Consider the following 22662-nt stretch of genomic DNA (forward strand, 5'->3'; position numbering starts at 1 on the left):
GTTAGTTCCCCTCCTCAGCACCCTCACCCTCTCCCATTCCATAGTGTGGAAGTGGATTTCTCAGCATCCTAGGTGGCATGGAGAGTGGGGAGTCTTACTTGTCACCTGGAGCCTTCAGGGTCAGTGACAGGTTGTTGCTGGAGCATGCCATTTTTCAGAGTCATCTTGCTTCAGAAAGCAAAGGAAGGCCCAGTTTTCTGCTGTGCAGCCTCTTGATCTGAGGTATAACAAAAAGTAGTTCCTTCCACTTCTCTGTGCCCTCCCTTTCACATGAAACTGCTGAGGGCTGCCTCTGGCCCCTCACACTGAACCTAGGAGAGGTGCTTTGTTGCCAGGCTTCCCCTGAACTGGCCAACCCCTGCTGAGGTTGACCTCACGTGAGGATCCACAGACATCAGTCATGATGGACAGTCATGTTGGAAGGATGAGCCCACATCTTACTGTACCATTAGGACAGAGGTTCTACCAGGAACCAGACATCCTTTTTTCAAAACAGACCTTTAGAATGTTGAATATCAGATCAGCTGAGGTCCAGCCTTTTGGAAGGGTGGCACTTGCCACCTCCCACCCCCATCAGACTCTTAACAATGCCAATTCCTGGGCCCCACCCCTGGTTCTCAGTATGGAAAGCTCAGGGGCTAAATTCCAGGAATATGAGTTTTTTAATTTCCCCAACTAAGACTCAAGCTTATTAGAGTTGAGAAGTACAAAACTGGTCCAGCGGTTTCTCAATTCAGCAACTTCAAATTCATCAGGAATACTGGTTAGAAATTTCCAGTAAGACCTACTTAATGAAACTCTTTGCCAGGGCAGCCCAGGAAAAATCTCCTGGGGAATTTGTGCATCCAGATGCAGATGGCCCTGAGTCCAACCGCCTAAGGCCCAGGAAGGCAAAGAAGCTACCATCAGCCTCAAGCAGCTCAGAAAGGTCAGAGCTGAGCAAATGCAGTGACGTGCACAGCGAAGACACTTTGAAAATGAATCATTGGAATAGATGCTCTTCCCTCTGGAGAAAAAACGAAAAACAGAATGAAAATAATCCACAGTGCCTGGCATGTAGGAAGACACAAAAAATGTCTGGAATTGAATCTTCCATTTACTTAACAGTTTTTTAGTCTGTAAGTATCTTCTACATCCAGACATAATAATAGCCATTGAGTGCAGTGTGCGGGGCTTCCCAGGTGACTCAGAAGGTAAAGAACCCACCTGCAATGCAGGAGACAGAGGAGATGTGGGTTCAATCCCTGGGTCGGGAAGATCTCCTGGAGAAGGAAATGGCAACCCACTCCAGTGTCTTGCCTGGGAAATCCCATGGACAGGAGCCTGGAGGGCTACAGTCTATAGCTTCACAAAGAGTCAGACACGACTGAAGTGACTGAGCACACACGCAGGCAGTGTACATACCAGACAACCTGATACTAATTTTACATGCATTGGTATATCCAGTCTCACTACAGTCATACCAAGTAGGAACTGTTATTAACTCCAGTTTATACAGAAGGAAACACAGGCTCAGAGAGGTCTAGGAACTGTCCAACTAACAACAAGAGCTGGAGGCACTCCTTGGAGTGAGTCCAAGGATTGTCCAGCCGAGGGACACTTGTCAGCTCCACCACCAAAGGGCTCAGGAGCACCACATTATGCAGCTGTGCAGCTGCAACAGTTCCCCTTGTCCTGATCAACTGGACTCACTCCACTTTAATGAGGGATTCCTCGAAGTCACTCAGACTCTAGTTAGGAAATTTAATAGGGTTTAATGGAGGTTAACAAGGCACATCCAGCTTTCCAGCCAGGTTTTAACTTACCAGAGCTGAACAGAGATTAACAAGCCCAGGAGGTGTAACGGCACCTGCATGATTTAATGGGGTTAATGAAACTGTCAGAGGTTGGCTGAGAGGGACAGAGCTGGAGCACACCTCTGTTAACGAGTCAATCTGCTGAAGGTCAACAGACATTAAAAAGCAGATGCTGGCCCTGGCTTGCCCTGGGGAACCACAGGGCTAGCAAGGAAAAGAAGACCACAGCCAACGTGCCAACCATGCTCCATCCTGGTTACTGGGATCTGGAATTTTATTTTCTTCTTTGTGCTTTCTTGGTGTTGTCTAAATTATTTAGAATGAGCATGAATCATTTTCACCAAAATTGTAAAATAGCAAAGCAGGTTTTTTTTTTAAGTGCTCTCAAATGCATTTACTCTCCCTTTGTATGGTTTGTTGCTGCTGCTCCCGCTGCTATGTCGCTTCAGTCGTGTCCGACTCTGTGCGACCCCATAGACGGCAGCCCACCAGGCTCCCCCATCCCCGGGATTCTCAAGGCAAGAACACTGGAGCGGGTTGCCATTTCCTTCTCCAGTGCATGAAAGTGAAAAGTGAAAGAGAAGTCGCTCAGTTGTATCCGACTCTAATGACCCCATGGACTGCGCCTACCAGGCTCCTCCATCCATAGGATTTTCTAGGCAAAAGTACTGGAGTGGGGTGTTTCATCGTCCTAAAACCTGTGGAAAACAGTAAGAGAAATGAAAACAGAAGCAGTAATACATTCTTAAATTAAGCAGCACTTAACTGCTGCAGAGGGCTGCCACCTGTTACCTCTGAGGGTCTTTGTCACACGCTACAAAACAGCAGTGTACAGAATGACACTGGTCAGGGGGACAGTGAGTCCTCCTCTGTCTCCCAGATTGCTGCAGTTTCTGGCCTGAGCACTTACTATCTGCCAGGCCCAATATTAAGCTCTTTACGTTCTATTGTTCTATTTGATAGATAAGGAAACAGAAATTTAGAAAGGTGAAACGGTTTGTCCCAGGTCAGCAGAGAGTGGTAGGTGGGGATAAGTCAAACACAGGTCTGTCTGACCCGAGTCCAGTGTGCCTGGCTGCCTGCTAACTGGTTAAGCTAGTATTTTGTGGAAGCATTGTTTAGAACAGTGAAGAACTCTCAAATATGTCAAATAATAGGGGACTGATTTTAACAGTATTACACTTATGTCACCATTGTGAAATATGTAATGACATAGAAGGCTGTTCCTATCAGTTTAGAAATAGCAGATATGTATATCTATGTATGCATATTATATGAATATATATGTGTGGGCGGGTGTGCATATTTATATATCGTATGTATACAGTTGGCCCTCCATATCCACAAGTTCCAAATCGAGGTTACAAAGGGCCAACCGTACCATGCCGTTTCATATAAGGGACCTGAGCATCCATGAATTTTGGTATCTTTGGAGATCCTGGAGCCATCTCCCTGTGAATACAGAGAGATTCAGACTGTATACACTGCATGTGTGTGTATGTGTGTATGTATACACACACATTCCTGAATTTGTGACTATGGGCATATCTGTAGGCATATCAAAACATCTACCAACTCCATGTGTAGCCTGCTGTATCTATGATTCAGAGAAAAGGGGAAAGGTCAGGAAGGAAAGGGCTTTCTGAAAATCAAGGGGGCTTCCTGGAAAAAAGGCTCCTCTGTAGGCCCTTGAGGGAAATGGAAGACAGGAGACAGGAGTGAGGGCAAGTCCAGTCCAGTACAGAAACCCTCACACGCTGGACTGAGGAGCTTGTACTCTGGAGTCACCAAACCTGCTTTCATTAAACACGGAAATGTGATCAAGAAGATGCTTGTGTGTCTACCGGGAGCCAGGGGGAATCTGGAAATGGACTCTGCCCTCCAGGAGCTGGGAATTTCAGAGTTCACACCCTGACAGGGGTGGAAAGCAGTCCTTCCACTGCTGATATCCTAGGATCTGTGAGGAAGCCTTGGAGCCTCCCGAGTTCTGATGAAGGAGCCGGGTGTAATGAGCGCTGAGGTCTTGGAGAAGCCAGTGAAACTTACAAAGTGTGATGAGCTTAATTCAGCCAAGGTGGCTAATGAGACTTCCTGAGAGCGCACGGCCACCAGCAAGGCTGGACTCTGCTAAGGGAGCAGAGGCAGCATACCCGTGCCCACCCATACCCCTCTGAGCATCCTCCTCACGAGACACGGGGCGGCAGGAGTCAGAGGGCCCCAAGGAGAGCCAGTGCCGCCGAGGGGCAGGGGTCAGACTCAGGCTATGTCAGCAAGCAACTGCCTGAAATGAAATCATGTGATGAAGCTCAGCACCGCCGGGAAGAATGAGGTCTAAGAGAGCTCAGCTTGCCTGCCAGGGTTTAGCTCAACTAGGTGAGACTGAAACTTGTCTGAGCCCACAGTCCAAGGAGGCCCTGCCATCTCCAATGGTAAGGGTATTTTCTTTGTGGTTGCTCATATCATCTTCAAATGCATACTATTCCTGTTTCTATCTAGGAATGTTTCCAAAACTGAACATGAAAAAAGAAAAGTGGTCAGGATGACCTGTAGCAATGGTAGCATTTATTTGTTAAACACCTACTAGGTGCTGGACACGGGGCTAGAACACTTAAGTTCACAGTCATTATCCTCACAGAAACCTGCAGAGAAGCTGTTACCATCCCTAGTTTTCAGATGGTAACTGAGGCTCAAGAGCTGTTAGAAAAACTCAGGATCCCAATAGTCTAGAGTGTTTAAGGGGAAACAGCCCCCTGCATTCTGTTAGCCCAGAGCAATAGTGACAGAAGGATGCTGTTACCAACAGAAGATTATGTTTTGTTCAGTAGCTCCCATCCAAAGAAACAGAAGGAAAAAAAAAACATACATACATATATATATATGGGATGCATCGTACACTCCACATAGTAGGAAAATACAGATCCCTGACCTAAGGTGCCTTTAGAGGATTTGGATTGCAAAACCCTAATGTCCTTTGTTGGATGCTTTCGAATTGTGGTGCTGGAGAAGACTCTTGAGAATCCCTTCGACTGCAAGGAGATCAATCCTGAATATTCACTGGAAGGACTGATGCTGAGGCTGAAGCTCCAGTACTTTGGCCACCTGATGTGAAGAGCTGACTCACTGGAAAATACCCTGATGCTAGGAAAGATTGCATGCAAAAGGAGAAGGGGGCAACAGAGGATAGGATGGCTGGATAGACTCAATGGACATGTGAGTGAAAGTCACTTAGTCGTGTCCGACTCTGCAACCCCATGGACTTATACAGTCCATGGAATTCTCCAGGCCAACATACTGGAATGGGTAGCCTTTCCCTTCTCCAGGAGATCTTCCCAACCCAGGGATTGAATCCAGGTCTCCCACATTGCAGGCGGATTCTTTACCAGCTGAGCCACAAGGAAAGCCCAAGAATACTGGAGTGGGTAGCCTATCCCTTCTCCAGTGGATTTTCCTGACCCAGGAATTGAACTGGGGTCTCCTGCATTGCAGGCGGATTCTTTACCAACTGAGCTATCAGGGAAGCCAATGCACACAAATCTGAGCAAATCTCAGGAGATAGTGGAGGACAGGAGAGCCTGGCATGCTGCAGTCCATGGGGTTGCAAAGAGTTGGAAGTGACTGAACAACAATGACAACAACATCCCGCAGGAGTTAACCTCATGCCCAGGACTCCTAACTCTGTGAACTTTCTGGGTCCCCTCTCTTCTCTCCTCAGCTTCCAAAGGAAGTTAGAAAAAGTGTGCCCTGGGACTCTGGGATCACTGTTTGAGAGTGGAAGTGAAGTCACTCCGTCATGTCGCACTCTGCGACCCTGTGAACTGTAGCCCACCAGCTCCTCTGTCCATGAGTTTTCCAGGCAAGAATTCTGGAGTGGGTTGCCACTGCTAAGGGGAATTTGACTAATGCTATACACTGAACTTGCCACCAGGTGGCGCCTTCCCCTTAGTCAGTGGCAACCCCAGACCACCGGGGAAGGCTCAGGGCTATTTTCTGTGCCCTTCATAAGCTGCTGTGTTTGGCAAACGCCTTGATTCATATCAAAGCAAAAATCTGGACAGTCAGAGCAGAAAGGGACTTAGTTCTCTGGTCCTAACCCTTCATTTTACAGATGATACCAAGGTCCAGTGGGAGCAAGGAAGTGCCCAAGTTCACACAGCAGGCTGAACTCTTCACTGCTGGGTGTATTGCTTTTTCCACCATGCTAACTGTTCTCACTCTCCCCTGAACACCTCCCACACGTAACCTGAGACTGCCAGAATCCTACCCTGAGCCAGAGCTGGCTCAGCTTCCCTGCCATTCCCTGCTGTTTCCTCACCAGGCCCTGAAGCCCAATCCCCAGCTGCTACAATAGCAGCAGGAACAATAGCTCAGGTTTATCACTTCCTACTCTGGGCCAGCTGAGAGCTTCCCATTGGTTATTTAATCATTACTGGATCTTGGCAATGTCGCTGCAAGCTATTCTGCTTTCCTTTTTACAGAAGTCTCAGAGAGGTTAAGAAACCTGTACATTGCCACACAGCTCATCTAACCAGTTCATCTGGCTGTGAGTACAGGCCCTCGGGCCAATCCCAACCTCCCTGTTGATACCTGCCTGGTCTCTCATGCTGTATTCTCTGTTTCAAAACACTATCAAAGACCTTTCCCCCTCCTTTGCCTGACAAGAATTCAGTGGGGTGAGGAAAGGTATTGTTAGCCCATCTTAGAGATTAGAGGACTGGAGCCCTAGCAGATGATTGGTCCGAAGTCACCTGACTCGTGGGAGACTTGGATATGGAACAAGTTTCCACCACCAGCAGGACATTCTAGAAGACTCTCTACATCTCATAGCCCAACCTACACCCCTGCATCTGTCCCTGAAAATCATGGAACTCAGTGGCCAAAACTGCAGGTTTGGGAGACAGCCGGTACTGGGTCTGCCTGCCCTGTATAAGTCATGTGACCATAAACTACCCTCTGTTGTTGTTGGGACAAGTAAGTGAGTCCATGTAGGTTGAGCACTGCTGTTGGGTACACAGGAAGTGCTTAGTAAATGGTGGCTACTTATCGATATGATTAACTAAAGCTCTGTATTTAATACTCCTGCTACACGATCTATTAGGTCTGCACTGTCCAAATGGTAGACACTAGCCATGTTTGCTGGCTTTTGAATGCTTAAAACTTTGTCCAAACTGAGATGTGCTTTAACCTGTGTAAAACACACCCCACTTTCAATCAGTCTGGAAAGAATATGTAAAATATCTCAATAATAATTTTATGTTAGCTACATGTTGATATTATATTCTAGGCATATTGAGTTAAATACATATATCAAATTTAATATTAAATATTACATTGGCCAAAAAGTTCTTATGGAAAAACCAGAACAAATTTTTTTGGCCAACCCAATATATTATATATATTTAATATACATATTTTAATTCAATAATAAATTCACCTGTTTCCCTTTATTTTTTAATGTGGCTACTAGAAAAATTGTAATTACATACATGGCTCCCTTTGGTGACTTGCATAAGAGAAATATACTACTATATTCTTACATTAAGAGCACTATGCCACTTAGTGCTGCCTTAGACAGTTTCAGAAACTCAGCTGCCTCAGCCTGCCTGCCCCGTGGTTTGTCTTAATGATGCGGGATATAAGGGCTTTGAACCAGGACTCTATTCACTAGCTATGTGCCTGTGGGCAGGTCGCTGCAATCTCTGTGCCAATCTTTCCAAAACAAGCAAACCAAAATAAATGCTCAATGCCTCACAAGGCTATTGCAAGGATTAAATAAAATAATAAAAATAGCTCTGCCATGGACACAACACTAAGTGCTCTGCACACTTTATCTCATTTGAACCTCACAAGCCCCAGGAAGTTGGGACATTTTGTATATGAGGAAACTGAGGCTCAGAAGTGTTCAGTAACTTTCGCAGAGTCTCATGGGCACTGTCGGATTCTATGCCCCCTCCTGGAAAGAGTGGGGTTAAGTAGACAAGGGGGAAAGAAGAGTACAACTCCCCAGGTAATCTTGGGCAAGTCTCTCCTCTCTGCAGGCCTCAGTTTCCCCTTCTATAAAATGACAGAAATGTTTGGATGGTGTATAAGGATCTTTGAGGTCCCAGTGTGATGGGGTGCTTGAACGTTTCAGGAAACATAAGATTTCTGGATGGCTTCGAAAGTCCGATGCCTTCCGTTGTCCATTCTGTGGGGATAAATGTGCATTTCTGTTTGTTTTAATAACATTTGTAGGAGCTTTATATAGTGTCTATGTCTGCTTACATTAGACGCTGTGTATTATAGTTAAGAGTCTTTCACTATTTCCCATATAAACCTTGTTTTTTATGGGTTTGGGAGAGCTCAGCTGTAAAAACTCCCTTGGTTGAAAAAAAAATTTTTTTTTTTCAAACAAATTAGGTTTAAATCAGGAGGCTGATTTCAGACACTTTAGAGCCTGTGTATTTTTTCTTAGCAGTCACTTTTCATTTAAAAAATGAGACTGGCTGATTTTTTAGTTTCATTTCTTTTATGAAGATTTAGGACTTCCCTATTGGCTCAAATGGTAAAGCGTCTGCCTACAATGTGAGAGACCAGGGTTCAGTCCCTGGGTCGGGAAGATCTCCTGGAGAAGGAAATGGCAACCCACTCTAGTATTCTTGCCTGGAAGATCCCATAGACGGAGGAGCCTGGTAGACTACAGTCCATGGGGTCACAAAGAGTCGGACATGACTGAGCAATTTCACTTCACTTCACTTAAGCTGGTTGCTCGAAGAGAAAGATCCAGAGCCTTTTCCAGTAGAGACCTGGGCCTGCTGACTGCCAGCTAATGCCAGCTCAGTCTTTGACTGCTGTGTGAACCCGAGCTGGCCTTGTCGCTCTCAGAGTCTTCCTTTCTCCTTCCACCCAGGCGAGCATAATTCCTGCCCTTCTCCCTTCTCCCTTCTAGTAAGGACAAAGATGTCCTTACTAGACATTTTTGTCTAGTAGAAATGAAATAGAAATGAAAAGTACTGAGGAAAGGTGAATGTACTATACAAACATCAAAGGCTGGAGCAAAGAATAACATGGTGTTTTTCACCAGCAGAATGTAGATTCCTAGAATCAGTGTTACAGTTAGGGAAGAAGCTAGAGGTCAAGGAGCCCACCCCTTCCTCATTTTATAGATGGGATCCATTCTGAGTTGGAACAGAGGAGGAGGATTCCAGGGGAAGACTAGAGTTAGAATCTAGATCCCTTTACAAACCCCCTTCTTTCTTTCTCATTTTGGAGACCAAAGAAGATTAGACCAAGAGAGGCTGTATTTGTTTGTACACACACACACACACACACACACACACACACACTCCCTGGAGGTGCTCCAGGATGTGGGGGAAACCCAAGTCCCCGGAGGCAGCCAGACCTGCCCTTTGATCCAAGCCCAGCCTGCCTTTTACCATCTATGTGACCTTGAACAAAGTTCTTCACCTCTCTAAGCCTCACCTGCCTGAGTATTAACCTCATACAATCCTCTTAAGGCTTAAATGAAATAATACATGCTAAGGGCTTAAATAATGTCCTTAATAAAATTTGACAACTTTTTTTTTTTTCAATAAAAAAACTACATTTACTGTGTGGAAGGAATAATGAGCCCTTCAAGACAGATATTTACTATTGTATGTTAATTGGTGATGATTATTAGGATTCTCATTTGTTATTTATACCCACAGTGCCAAGCACAAGGTGGATGCTCAATTAATGCACGTTGAATAAACAGTGTACTGAAAGTACACTGGCCACAGGAGAAATCAGAAGGAAATTTCAGCTTTTTATTGCAAAAATAATACTTATTCATTGTATAAAAATACATATATACATATGGCTAAACAGGAGGAAACGTCAAAATTATCCTTATTCCTACAATTCAGAGGTAGAGGTATAAATGTTTTGGTGTACAGTTTTCCACATTTTCTCCATGAATGATATTTATGTATTTATTTTTATGTAAAGCAGGTCGCTACTGACAGTCTTCAGTAAACTGAGAAGGTTTTATTTTCCCTCAGTTATATCAGGAACAATCTCTGTATCAATTATATTTTTTTCTTAGGGGCTGAGTAGTAACCCACTGATGGATTTATTTAACCAGTTGTGTAATTATAACAACTTTGGAGATCCCTTTAGATCTTTAGAAAATCTTTAGATCCCTACTAAAGATTTCATTCTTTAGTAGACTAGTTCTGTGCTTAAAGCTTTATAACATCAGTATTTTCTTACAGCAAACTCCTGGAATTTACTTTGAAGTTAGTGATTATACTCCACTCCCCGTTAAAAAAAAAAAAAGTGATGTCCTTAATTCAAATTAATAATGATACCATCTGTCACAGCCAGGTGGAGGTAGGTTTCCCAGAAAAGGCGTTGAACCCTGGGAGAGAATGAGAAAGTAAAAGGCAGGCTCCAAAGCTACTCCATGGAGATGGAGCTAATGACGGAGGAGAGGGTTGAGAGCCCGGTGCAGGAAGAAGGTCTGGACCCCTGGTGAAGAAGGTCTAGAGCCATCGGCGAAAACTGGTTCCTGAAACCCGGAGCAACTCTGCTCTGCCCAGGGACCTCTGCTTTTACAGCTGGGAGTGAAGACTGGAAATGTGGCTCGAGCGTTCTAGCGATGGAGTTAAGTCCTGGGGACATCCCAGTGACTCCCTCAGTGGGCACTGGCTGGCCCCGTGTCTCAGCTCCCGGGTGCCAGGTCCGAGATCAGGATCAGACGTGGCTGGGACCGAATGTGAGGTTCCCAGCTGTCTTTTCCAAGAGGGTTTGCGCCCGGCGGTATGGGGTTTTCAGAGCAGGCTGCCGCGGTCGGTACCCCTCGGTACCCCGCTCTCCTTTCCCTGGCTGGGGCTTCAAGAAAGCAGGACCGGGTTCGCATTCTTCCCGTGCCTGGGATACTTCATGGTGCTAAAAATAGTCGCGGGCGGGTGCTCTGTGTATAGCGAGCGGATGGTCGGTAAACTCAACTGGAGTCCTGGGTTCAAATCCAGAAAACGTCTCCTTCGTGCCGGGGCACCTCCAGTGGCTTGCTCCCCGAGTCCCAGTTTCCCTGTGCGTGCCTGGATTTCTAAGGCGCTTCACAGCTCTCCGTAAGAAAATGAAAAAAAGAAAGCTCGATTTTTCTTTCCTGCTCCTCCCCGAGGGGCCTTGGGGCCTCAGGCCGGGTACCAGGGCCGCACAGCTCATTACCGCGAGGTGTTGCCCTAGTTAAATCGCCGGCCCGTTTGATCTGGCGGCGGGTGGCGAAAGGGAATAAAGAAAAAAGTAGGGGAGTCAGAGTAAAGAGAAGCTCACACCTCCGCCGCCGTTTCCTCGCGCCCATAAAACACCTTTTATTAACTCCTTCGCGTCCGGAAAGGCCCCCGTGGCCGCTCAGCCCTGCCACGGGTGTTTACAGCTCAAACTAATGGGGCCCCATATTCACCCCGATGCGGGTACGAGGCGCCTGGGACACGCCTGGCCCCGGCGCTGCCCGAGTCTCCTTTCTAGGCCCCAAGCTCCGGCCTCCAGCTCCGGATGTGGAGCGGGAAAGCGCGGAGAGACCCGCGCACGGGCGTCCCGGCGCCTGGCTCGCAGAGCGCGCCGGAGACCTGCCCGCACTGCAGAGTATGCGTTCCCTCCGGCGATCGTGAGATACAAAAGCGCTTAGTATAGAGCCTCGCATACAGTTGGCACAAACCAAACTGGTTGTCTGTACACTATTATTCAGGGACAGAAACGCCAGCATTTGCCCGCCCCAGTTCATCCCAGCACGCATCCAAGCCTTGACAAGCGCAGCCACTTTTATTTTCACCCTCACACCTAGCCATGGATGCACACGTGGAGGCTCAAAAACCGCTGCTCTCCTCCAAGGACCCGAAGTGTGCGAATTAGCCACCACGCCCCTCACCCCATCCTTTTGCACAAATCCATATACTTGCACAAATACTTGTTGAGTGCTTTGTTGCTCGGGAGAAATGCCTCACTTTGACCATGAGCACTCACAAACTTCCTTCCCTCACGTCTAAGATCATAGCTGCTCCGTCTTGCCGAGTCCTTACAGTGCGCTGGGTCTGTGTTCCACAGCCGTTTGTCGGCCCCACCTCAGCCACGGGGCTCCATGTGAGTTCTTGCACCAAGGCACAAACTATTATTGTAGGTTCATAATTTCACATAAGTGAACATATTCCGGAGGGCATTCCCCTCTTCCGAGCTACCCTGCCCTTGTGTAGCCTTCCGTTTGTGTGACGGGCCCCCTTCCCACTTGCTCCAGACCGCCGATGGCAGACACCGATGTGCAACACCCATCCACAGACAGGCCCACATGCTGGCCCACAGAAATCCTAGCCTGTCATCTCTGGGTCTAATTCATTTCCAGGTTTCCCTTCTTTAGGTTCATTATAGCTATCATGTCTCCCCATCATCTTCTAAGGAGAACTTTGCTTTTTATACCAGGAGTAAATTCTTTATCTCCCCCTGCCCTTGATTTAATTTGCAGTTTGGTTCGACATTTATCAAAAAAAAGAAGAAGAAGTAGTAGGAACAGGAGGTTCTCCAACTAGCAGAAACGATGGAGCAGACCGGGGATAGTTGCCAATATATCACACAGGCTTCTGCTGATTTCAAAAAATGTTTTATTAGTCAAGAGCATAGATACTGCTTTGGCAAAAGGAGGGGACGGTGAGTGGTCATATAGATTTGAGGTAGAAAAAGAGTGGGGATGGGGGGAATTAACAAACACCTGAGCAGAGCAGGCATGGTAGGTAGTTTAAATACATAAAAACTTTTCAACATAGGGAAAAGTTTTTATTTACAAAGGAAGGAAGGAAGGAAGGGAAAGGAAGAAAAGACAAGAAAGAATGGAATAAGGAAGGAAAGAGCCGTTTTCCTTGAACTAAGTAGGAAGTGCAGTGACAAAAAATAAAATACAATAAAAACATCACTGTTTGAGGAAAAACAACAAAGGCAGCCCTTTCTTCTTCCTGGTTTGGTTCTCTTTCCCTGGCAGAAAACTATTGATTCCTCTTATTGCATTTTAATTAGGGAGGAGAGAACGCGCGTTCGCGCGGAGGGTTTTGACGCGAAGCCGAGAGGGGCGCGAGAACGAAAGGCAGATAGTGTAAAGGGGAAGGCGTTTAGGGGTCCTGATTTCGCCCCAGAAGGGTTGGAAGGTTACGTCTTAGCGTGCTTGGGTCCCGCAGTCCTTCCTTCTCGAATCGTGCAGCCAAGAGCCGCCCTCTCGGTTGCCGTAGGGGTGGGGATGGTTTTATATATATATATATATTTCTCTTTCTCTTCATGTATTAAAAACAATTTCAAATGACATTGCACGTGCGATTGAAGTGTGTAGTTGCAGCCGGCGACCTGCCAGCACGCAGCGGAGGCTAGGCGGGATGCTCCCATAAGACCCTGGCATCCAGAGCCGGGCACTGGCCTCCGCCTTCTTTCCTCCCGGGGCTCTGCGTCGGGCAGCTGTGGCGGGATCCTCGGCGCAGGCCTCGGCTCACTGGTTTAACTCCAGCGCCCAGACTTGCTGCGGCCAGCCTGTGCGCCCTTTAATCCTCTTCTCGCCTGGGCCCAGGGCAGGAGGAAAGCCTTCGTGCTGCTGCTGCCAGAGGACACACACAAGAAAGGGGGCGAGAGAGACAGGTTTAAATGTTTCTGCTCCGCTCACCCAGGCGTAGAATAAAAGTAGGGGTGGGGTGAAAGGTGTTGGGAGCAGTAACTGGGAGCCTTTAAATAAGTGACGAATTTTTGTTTGCAAAATAGGCAAACAGGCTCATAAATTTGCCTTTATACGCCGAGTTCCCGGGGGACCCGGATAGGCTGGGCAGCTTCTGGGGGGTGGTATTGAGAATTTGCTGCGGCTGTTGAAACTGTTGCTCGTAGGTTTGGCTTTATGGCGCCGAAGGGGGACTTCAGGGTTTGCAATGGGAGGGGTGAAAATCAACAGTTTCCTCGCTCGCGAACCTGCACCGGCGACACATCCACCGGCTTTTCTCCTTTAGCGCCTGAGCATGGATACCGGGCCGGGTCCCTCCAACCGGCTCTGGGCTCTCAGAAGTCTCCTCGAATGAGGGAGGAAGTCGGTCTGGCCTAGGATCCCCTTTCCCGGCTACTTGAAAAAATCAGCGATATGCCGGGGGTGGGGATACGCCCAATAACTACTTCCAACCAGGCATCCCGATCCCTGGGCCTGCATCTCTTCCAGCCCAAGGCAGTGGTTTAGAGATTCGCTGACCATGGTCTTTCCCAGTCTCCCGAAGTGACTTCCCTAGATTAGCACTGCTCCTGCAGGTCAGAGAAAACCCAGGGGGGCTCTCTAGTCAACTACAACGCGTGGTGGTCCCCAGTGCAACAATCTAGAGAAACTAGTTGGGCTCCCCAGGCTGGGAATCACTGTCTTCAGAGGCCCCAGAGCCCTGGGCCACTGAAACCAACCTCCAGAAATTGTCACTGGAGAGAATCCAGAAAGGCCTAGTAGGGACTGGGATCTCCAAAGCCAAAAAGAAGTCATCAAGGTGACTGAGGAACCAGTTGGTGGGAGTGGGGAGCAGGGAAACGTCCTCTGGACAGAGAATAAACTGACTTTTTCTACCGAAGTAAACAACCCCTTGGGTAGGTGGCCTCCACATCCTGTCCAGCTCTGGGCCTCAGTTTCCCTATGTGCAATGATGAAAATAGACCAGCCTCTCCAGCAAAGATCTTTTGAAAACAACAGCTGAGTCTATATGCATAAATTCACATTCAGGCAAATGTAAGTAACAAACTCCTACAGCATTCTTAACCTGGCTTCCAGGAGAACCCAGGGATGAATCAGGACCCCTCGAAAATGTAAGTGAAATATATGGTGTGTGCATTTTCTCGGGGTCTGAAGCTTCCAACGGATTCTCAAAAGGGACCCTATGATCCTGTCCGAAAAGGATGAGGTTCCGTATAAATTCAGTCTTACAAACACTATCCGCATTACAAATGAATTCAAACATGAATCTGCCTCCCTCCACGCAAACAATCCCACAGTTCGACCGTCTCAGAACTCCCCACAGCCTCTCAAAATCTCACGCAGGGCAAGGCAGACTCCTTGCACTGCGTATTCGGCCTGCGGGTGCTCACCACGCCCGCGCCCTTGGCTAGAGCACGCAGGTCCCCCGGACTTACCAGCTCTCTTTTTCGCTTGCTCTCGCGGCCGCCATCCGCCTTCTTCAGTTCGGCCTTGAAGGCCTCGGGGTCGCCAGCCTGTGCGTCCTTGGCCAACACGTCCATCAGGTAGGCGATGTAGCTGGTGGCCAGGCGCAGAGTCTTGATCTTGGAGAGCTTGGTGTCCGCCGGCACGTTGGGGATGCACTCGCGCAGCTCCGCGAACGCGCTGTTAATGCTCTCTGTGCGTCTCCGCTCCTTCTTGGGTCCTGAGCCTTTCCGCCGGCCCAGGCGGCCGCCGAGCGCCTCCAGCCGCCCGGGGCTCTGGCCGGGCCTGGCGTCTGGACCATAGGAGGCGGCGGCTGCCGCGGCTGCGGGCGGTGGCCCGCCGGCGGGGAAGTCCGGGGCGGCGTCAGCGGGGCTCAGCAGCCAACTCTGGAAGTAGGGCCGCTCTTGGTGACAGCGCGAGGCAGGGCCGAAGAGGAAGGGCTCGTGGAGCATGGGGTGCGCGGGGTGCGGATGGTGATGGTGGTGATGGTGGTGATGATGTGCGTAGCTGCCCACGAGGTTCATGTTGGAGCGGCCCCTGGCCTGCGCCGCCAGCCCGATTAGCGCCGCCCCATGCGCCCCAGAGACTGCCGGGGCCACCCGTGGGCTCTGGGGCGGCGCTCTGGTAGGCACCGGCTTTGAGAGATTCTGGGATAAGGTTGAAGATGACACGCACAGCCCGCCGTCTTCTTGCCTGCTTCGGTCGCAGGCGAGGACGAGGATGCAGAGAGACCAGTTTAACCCTTCTGCGGCCTCCCCTTCAGGGTCTGGCTTATATAAGGCCGGGGCTTTGATGTCAACCTCTCCCCGGAGCCAATGGCAGGGGGGCGGGGAGGAGGAAAGGGGGATGGCCGTCCCAGGTTTTAGGCTCTGCCACTCGACTCTAGCCGCGTGCGGGGACGGGGAGGCGCCCCGTCTCCGCCCCTCCCCCTTTCTCCCCCCCTCCCCCGTCCCCAGTTCCTGAGTTGGGGCTTCGTGATTGAGGCACAGGCCTGTCAATGCCCAGGTCGCCGTCTGCCACCCCCTCCCCGTGTGCCCAAGGAAAGGAATCATGGAGCAAAAAGGCCTTTACCTAGATTTTACAGATAGGGAAACTGAGGCGCCGAAAAAAATAAAGGTTCTCATTTCTAGACCTTCCAGAATCCTAAATAAGAATTCCAGAGGTTCCCAATCCTGAGCTCCATCTGCTCTACTTGGCCTCAGAGCCAGAAAATGGATCGGGATGCTGGAGCAGGATAGGCCCCTAAGGTTCTCCCCTAAGCCGCCCCAGTCCTTAGTCGCCGGCCCATCTGGCCACACTGCAGCAGGCCCTGCAGCTGGCAGAGCATCCGCCAACTTTGGTCAAGTCTTGTATCTACAGCGCAGGCGGCCACCCACCCGAGTAGAGGTCGGGGACAGGAGGTGGAAGGAGATGGGTGGCAAGTAGGAAGAGGAGGGCTCCGAGCCCACAGGCATTTACTAGTTTGTTCCGGGCTCCAGAGCTTGAGATCACTCTTCTGGCCTCGGGGCGCCTGATCTGGTCCAAAGACCGGCCGGCTGACCGAGGGGCAGCCTCCTCTCCGCCGAACTCGAACGGAGGGCCCAGAGCGCACCTACGTTGGGCCGCTGCATGCAGGCCACCGCAGTTCTGGCGTTCGATTCTCGGCGCCAAAGCTCACACTGCAAGAAATCAGCGTTTGGCGGTGAATGTACACCGAGGAGACCACCACCTCCACACTCTCCGCGGGGCTCACGGCGTGGGAGAAACTTACTACCCACTGGCGTAGAGACACGGTTCTGGCCGCACCTTCGCGATTTTACCTCCTGACTAGGGCTCTTCCGCTCGTCGAATTTTGTCCCCAGGGGCCTTTCTCTGGGCTGCAACTGGGACTTGGGAATTTCAGGGTGACGGCGCTTGCAGCTGAAGTTCTCTGTTTTATCTCCCTGATGGGAAGCTTCCCAGCTGATGTCCTCATACCTGGGCGCCTCCAGCCTCACCAGCCTTTCCCAGCCAAGCCCCTTCCCTAGGTGGGGTAGAGGGAGTGTACCCTTCTCTCAAAAACAACGTGGAGGGGAAGGCGAGAGGAGAAGAGAAATACATGTCTGCTCTTTTTAGACGTCAGATTTACTTCTTCATCCATTTTTTCAACAAGTATTTGCGTGTACAGTAAATATTTGTACTGACCCCTGCTATGTGCATTGCACACTTAGCAACCCAAAGGTAGAGGGAGAAAGGTCAACTAGCTCATTGCACAGATGGAAAAAGTGAGGCCCGGAAATGAACGATTTTCCTTGGGCTCGGGTAGCCAGTGGATACACTGTATTTTTCTTCTGTACAGACGGAATGGGGACAGTGCAGGGGGAAAAGAGGAAAAAGCTTTGTCCAGAGCCGGTTCCACTTGTGGGAGCTCGGCAGGGCTGTGGGCCCTGGAGGTGCATGGGGGAGGGAAGTCCTTGTTTCCTGCCTGAGGCGGCTGGAAACCCGCCGCTCTCCTGGGCGCCTGGCGCCAGCAGCGCTGGGGTTGGGCCGAGCGCGGAGCCGGAGGCTCGCAGGGAGGGAGCACCCCCGCGCCCAGTTGAGCCGCGGCTCTGCGGAGTCCCGCGCCTCCCCGGCCTGAAGGCGCTCGGGAGTGCGGGTGTGAGGGTAGAGACAGTAATGACTCTGTGAAGGAGCTCAGTCGACATACACCCAGCTGTGGTCCTAGTCCAGCACGATCTCTCAGGTCCACCGTTACACATGTACATATAGACGCACGCAGCCTCACAAAAAATCACCAGCATAGACCAAAGTCTAGGCATTCCTTGCAGACGCCACAAAATATGCATATTATCTCGGTAACCTATTTACACCCATGCGACACACAACAGCATTTCAATTTTCGTGCATTCCTAGGATTTTACATGTTATCTCTTCGTCACCCATGGGGTGTGCATCTAGCTTCGGATGTGTGACAGCTCTGGGCCACTCCCAACCCTCTATGCAGGCACACTTCCAGACACCATTACAGCAGAGACACATAAACTCCACACAAATAGCACAGCTGAAGGGCTTGACATATACTCTTACTGTCACACTTGTGTACAGGCCCAACCAGTTTGTATCCGTTTCTTTCTGTATTTCTTACTGTAGACAGTATTTATAACACAAACTTCTGAAAACCCCATCACACATTTCATGCATTCTCAGTTCTCACACACACAGGTACACAGTCACAATTACTACTATATATGCACAAGCACTCAGAAAAAGCAGTTTTCACATGTTCGTCCATTACACACAGGCACACAAATTCCAAACACTGAGATCAGTTGACATCCTTTCTGTCATACCCGCACAGTCACAGTCACAAGCCGTGGAGGTGAAGTTGAACAACAGCATGCACATTATCACAGCCCCCCACCCCCCCCCCCCCCCCCCCGCCCCGTGATAGGTAGGTACACACAGTGACCCACACACTCCCAGCTCCAGCACCCACCCTCATGTGTCCTGAGCATTTTCCAAGGTTACATAAGTCACTCAGGGTGATCTGAATACTCTCCAAATATCCAACCTGGTTAGTGTGGTAGGGAATGCATTATCAGTACTGAATGATGGCCAGTCTCATGAGATGTCTTGAAGGGTCCCCAGATCTCCTGGCAGTCCCCTCTGGGTTGTTAAAGAGCAGGGTATGTGTAATCACCTGGGCCCTAGAAAGTGCTGCTCTCCGCCTAGAGTCAAGAGGTCCAAGCAGAGTGGCTCCGGATCCAGGACCACAGCCCTTGGGGACCACTGGGGCTCAGACTGGGCAGCACCCAGCGGAATGGGTGTCAGGGAGATGGCCGGTGGCCCCTAGGCTTCAGACCCACCTTCTGGGAGACCCCAATGGGCTTTGAAGGCCAACCTGGCTTAGGTGCGTGTGGATCAACAGTGGGGACGGGGTAAAGGTATTCTGTCTCCCTTTCCCAGGCTCTATGGTTCGCGAGGTCTGGGACCCAGGAGTTTAGCTGACATTTTTCTAAACTGAGAGGCAAGAGATGAGCCTGAGGAACCTTACTGTGTTCCTTTCCTTCTCTGAGCCTGTTTCCTCATTTTCAGAAAAGGGGGATAGGACTGATAGTCTGGAAGCGGGAAATTTCCAGCTCTGGGCTGTTTCCCGGACCCCGGCTCTAATTCCTCTCTGGGGGCTCTCGGACCTAGCTCTTGGCTTTGGGGCTCCGCTAACGAAAGGACTCTATCCCACCCCACCCCCCACAACCACAGACCAAAGGAGCGGGAGTCAGGGACTCAGGGGTGGGGTGGGACGTCTATCCGCCAGTCTCATATTCCCCCCACCTCACCTCCCTTCCGCATCCTGCAGTGCTCGCTCCGATAGCTTCTTCAGGAGGTCTAGCACTTCCAGCATTTTTAAATGCTCGCTTCTTTCTCCAATTATGCTAGTGAGGTCGTGCGAGAATCCTCATTTCTTAAGATCCATACGGGATCTTAAGCACACAGAGGTTAAAAATGTGTATTAAAGGAGCGTTTAAGCGAGTCTTGCTGGAGAATCGTGCCCGCCCACCCGGACTGAAACTCCGCATGGGCATTCATCCCGTCCCGGTGTGAAACTTCGCATCCTCTGTAAACTGGGGTGCGGTTATACCCGCCTCAGAGGGCTGGTGTAAGATTAAGCGAAATTATATAGGTGAAGCTCCTAGCACCTGATAGTAAACCTGGATAAATGGCTCTGTTTTTAGGAATACAATATTAATTCCACAGGGAAAGTAAGTTACCGCGTCACTACATAGCCCGGGTGAGGGAGGTCATCCACCATCCCCTCGCAGGGCTCTGTTCTGAGCTGATGGCTCCCTTTTCTGACCGCATCGAGTCCCCGTCTTTCCCCACCGACCCTCCAGAACTCCACTGTCAGGAGGGAGGCTAGAGATGGGGGACACCGAACATCGCCAGGTGGGGGATAATGTTGCCAGAGTCCTGAATTCCAATTCCGGATCTCACCCACCCGCATTTCATTTGCTGAAGTGTTTGGCGGTGTAGTTTCCGCCTCCTCCAGGACTCAGTTCTCTCATCCGTGCAGTGGACCGGCTGTACTCAAGCCTCAGAAGCCTGGGTGTCCTTCTCCGGCCCGCCCTGCTCCTCCCCTCACTCCCACCCCCGGGACTGGCAGGCCTGGAAGAGCCCGCGCCGCGGCGCCTACCGCAAAACCGTCTCCCGCTGCGTTCCGTGACCTTGACGCCACCAGCAATCCCCGCACCGGACCCCTTATCTAAATAGGGCCGTAAATCAAGGACCTGTCAGGGCCCGGGTAATTACAGGAACTCCATAAAAAGGACCCGGCCGGCCGCCTGTTTATATTAGCGCGGTGTAAAATATTCTCGCTGTCTTGGGGAATCGCGTCGCGCAGTAACGCGCCATAAATCAGTCCGCAGGCCATTTACCCCGCAGCTTGAGTGCGCAAATCCCTTAAACATTTCTCCGCCGCATCTAGAAAGTCTAGGACTTTCCACTCTGGCCCAACCTGCTCCCCAGGGCTAACCCTGGGGTGGGTTGGGTGTGGGGGGTTGGGGAACAACCGGGGCAGGGAAGAGACAGAAAGGTGGGTCTATATCCCCGAGATGATCCTGGGGTGAGCTTCTTGCCTTCGCCAGTGTGTAAGCGTAGCAAGACTACTGAGATTTCGCGTTAAAACCTGCTGAGAAACCTGTCAAGAGAAGGGAAGGGTCTTCCCTAAGGAGACACAGCCGATGGGTGGCAGAAACTTGGAGCTGAAGCCTAGACACCTAGGGGAGACCTGGGTTCCACGACAGCTTCTGTCTCCTCTTATGTCCCCTTTTCCTGGGAAGAGGTGTGGACTGGCCAGAGAGGGTCCAAGCCAGCAGCTGACATTCCACTGTCTATCGTTTAGCTTCGAGAACCCCTGAGCTTCCTGCAACTGTGCACAAAATTCTGTGCGAATGCTATTCTGTGGCGGGGTTGGATGACAGCTCTAATTCCTAGTCCTATCCCCCTTGTTTTACAGGTGGCAAAACAGACCTAGAGGACGGGGAGGCACAGCTAGAAATCGGAGACCTTGCTGCTAAAATAACCCCTTCTGGTTTATCTCCCCCACACTCTTTCCTAAAGAAAAACTAAGAGTGTGCGGTGTGTGTGTGCGTGGGGGGTGGGGGAATGAAACTCTGTCCATTCTTAGGTTTGTAACAGCCTCAAAATTACGGAATCTATTTAAGGTAAACCTGATGCTGCCCATTGTCCAATGCCTAACACAAATCAAGCTTATGGAAAAAGAATATTAAAATTTCCACGTTTTCCCTCGGGTCTGGAACCCCAGGATTCAAGGGAGAATTAAACATTTTCCTCTCCCATTCCCTTTCTCTTCCGAAGTCCGTAAATGACAACGTGTTTACACAAGTTTTTATGTCGTCTGAGCTTCGCCCCGGCCCCGCTTCCTCCTCTGTGTATGTTCCGCGCAGAGAGATGTCTGCTTCAGGACGCGTTCAACCTAAACAGAACCCCGTCTGATTGGAAAATGTATTTATTTGAAAAATCGTAACTCACAGCTTTGGTGAAAACGGCCCCCAAATTTATGGGATGGCTTGGGGCGCGGCGGTCGTAAATTAAAAAGCACTGGACAACCCCCTCCCCCAATCCCCGCAGCGGCACCAGTCAGGTTCTCAGGAGCACCCAGAGACTAGCCCCCTCCCGGCTCCACCCCGCCGCACTCTTCAGCCTCTGCTCCAATCTCTTGCTGTGGCTAAGTGGCTGTGTTAACAGGCAGGTGGATTTCATTCTGGTTCCTTTCACCCAGTCAAGTTAATTTCAGGGTAGCCTCACTGAGAACGGTTTCAGGTGGTCGGTTAACAGTGAACAGTGTTCTGTTGTGCACCCATCTGTTTTAGGCATCTCGGGTTTTCTCTTTAAGTACACGCTGGTAAATTTCGTGGTAGTGGGCTGCTTGTCCCTAGTCCCCAACCGAGTGATCAGTGGTGTGCCAGGCTGTCTCATGCCAAGAGGTTTATCTCTGGTCAGTGTCATGAAGGTCAGTTTCATCGGCGACTGCTGCTGCCCAGGTCTGGGAAATTTTTTCCTTTCAGTCCAATCTGAATTCCCCTGGAGGATGGAGTCAACACATTCCGCCTAGTTGCGCGATCCTTCAGCCAGCCTGCGCCAGCTGAGGACTAGGATTAGAGGTTGGAACTGCGAGCACGTCCTGGGGAACAGGAGCCGCGGCCGCCAGAGGTGGGGAGCCGCGTAGTCCAGGCGGAGCTGGACTCATGGGGCCTTCACTCGCAATCGTCTGCTTCCCCCTGCAAACGCCGGACTGAGCCATATCGCTCCGTCTTTTTTTTTCACTAACGATCAAGCGCCACTTTGGCAGCGTACCCACGGGGAGCAAGGCAAGCTCTCCGCTCCCGGCTTGTCTGTCTAAGCGCTGCTGTCTCGGGCAAACGAGTTTAGCTACTCAAAATTTGTGCCTTTTGCGCTCGTTTCAAAGGAGCGCTCTGGAGCGCAGGAAGAGCCGCAAAGTAGTGCGGGAATCCCAGAATCCGAGGTGGTGCCGTAACTCATCCCAACCGGTTCTGCCGCGGCCACCTGCCTCGCAGCAAGCCAGTCCGCTGGCACTGATGTATACGCAGAAACGTTGGTTGGAAGAAATGCAATACCTTTATTAGGCAGAGAAAGCCCAGCTGGATTAACCTAGTCTGTTTTGGGAGATTAAGAACTGGTGTGAGGTAGCATGGGTCCGAAGTG

At 50.2% G+C, this 22662-nt stretch overlaps 1 protein-coding gene across 2 annotated transcripts; it reads right to left on the minus strand.

The window, feature by feature from the left end:
* Nucleotides 1-12392: 12392 nt before the first annotated feature.
* On the minus strand, nucleotides 12393-15756 carry HAND1 (heart and neural crest derivatives expressed 1). Of its 2 annotated transcripts, none has more exons than XM_019963675.2 (2): nucleotides 14934-15756; nucleotides 12393-13383 (listed from the first exon to the last, which is right to left on the minus strand). In XM_019963675.2, the coding sequence occupies exons 1-2, from the start codon at nucleotides 15483-15485 to the stop codon at nucleotides 13279-13281; spliced, it is 657 nt and encodes a 218-aa protein (XP_019819234.2). In that variant the 5' UTR covers nucleotides 15486-15756; the 3' UTR covers nucleotides 12393-13278. The 2 variants fall into 2 exon arrangements, with proteins under 2 accessions (XP_019819234.2, XP_070648323.1); XM_070792222.1 differs by having other exon boundaries at nucleotides 12393-13380; nucleotides 14934-15587.
* Nucleotides 15757-22662: the final 6906 nt, after the last annotated feature.

The sequence above is a fragment of the Bos indicus genome, chromosome 7 (assembly GCF_029378745.1).
Source record: "Bos indicus isolate NIAB-ARS_2022 breed Sahiwal x Tharparkar chromosome 7, NIAB-ARS_B.indTharparkar_mat_pri_1.0, whole genome shotgun sequence".
NCBI classification, from domain to species: Eukaryota; Metazoa; Chordata; class Mammalia; order Artiodactyla; family Bovidae; genus Bos; species Bos indicus.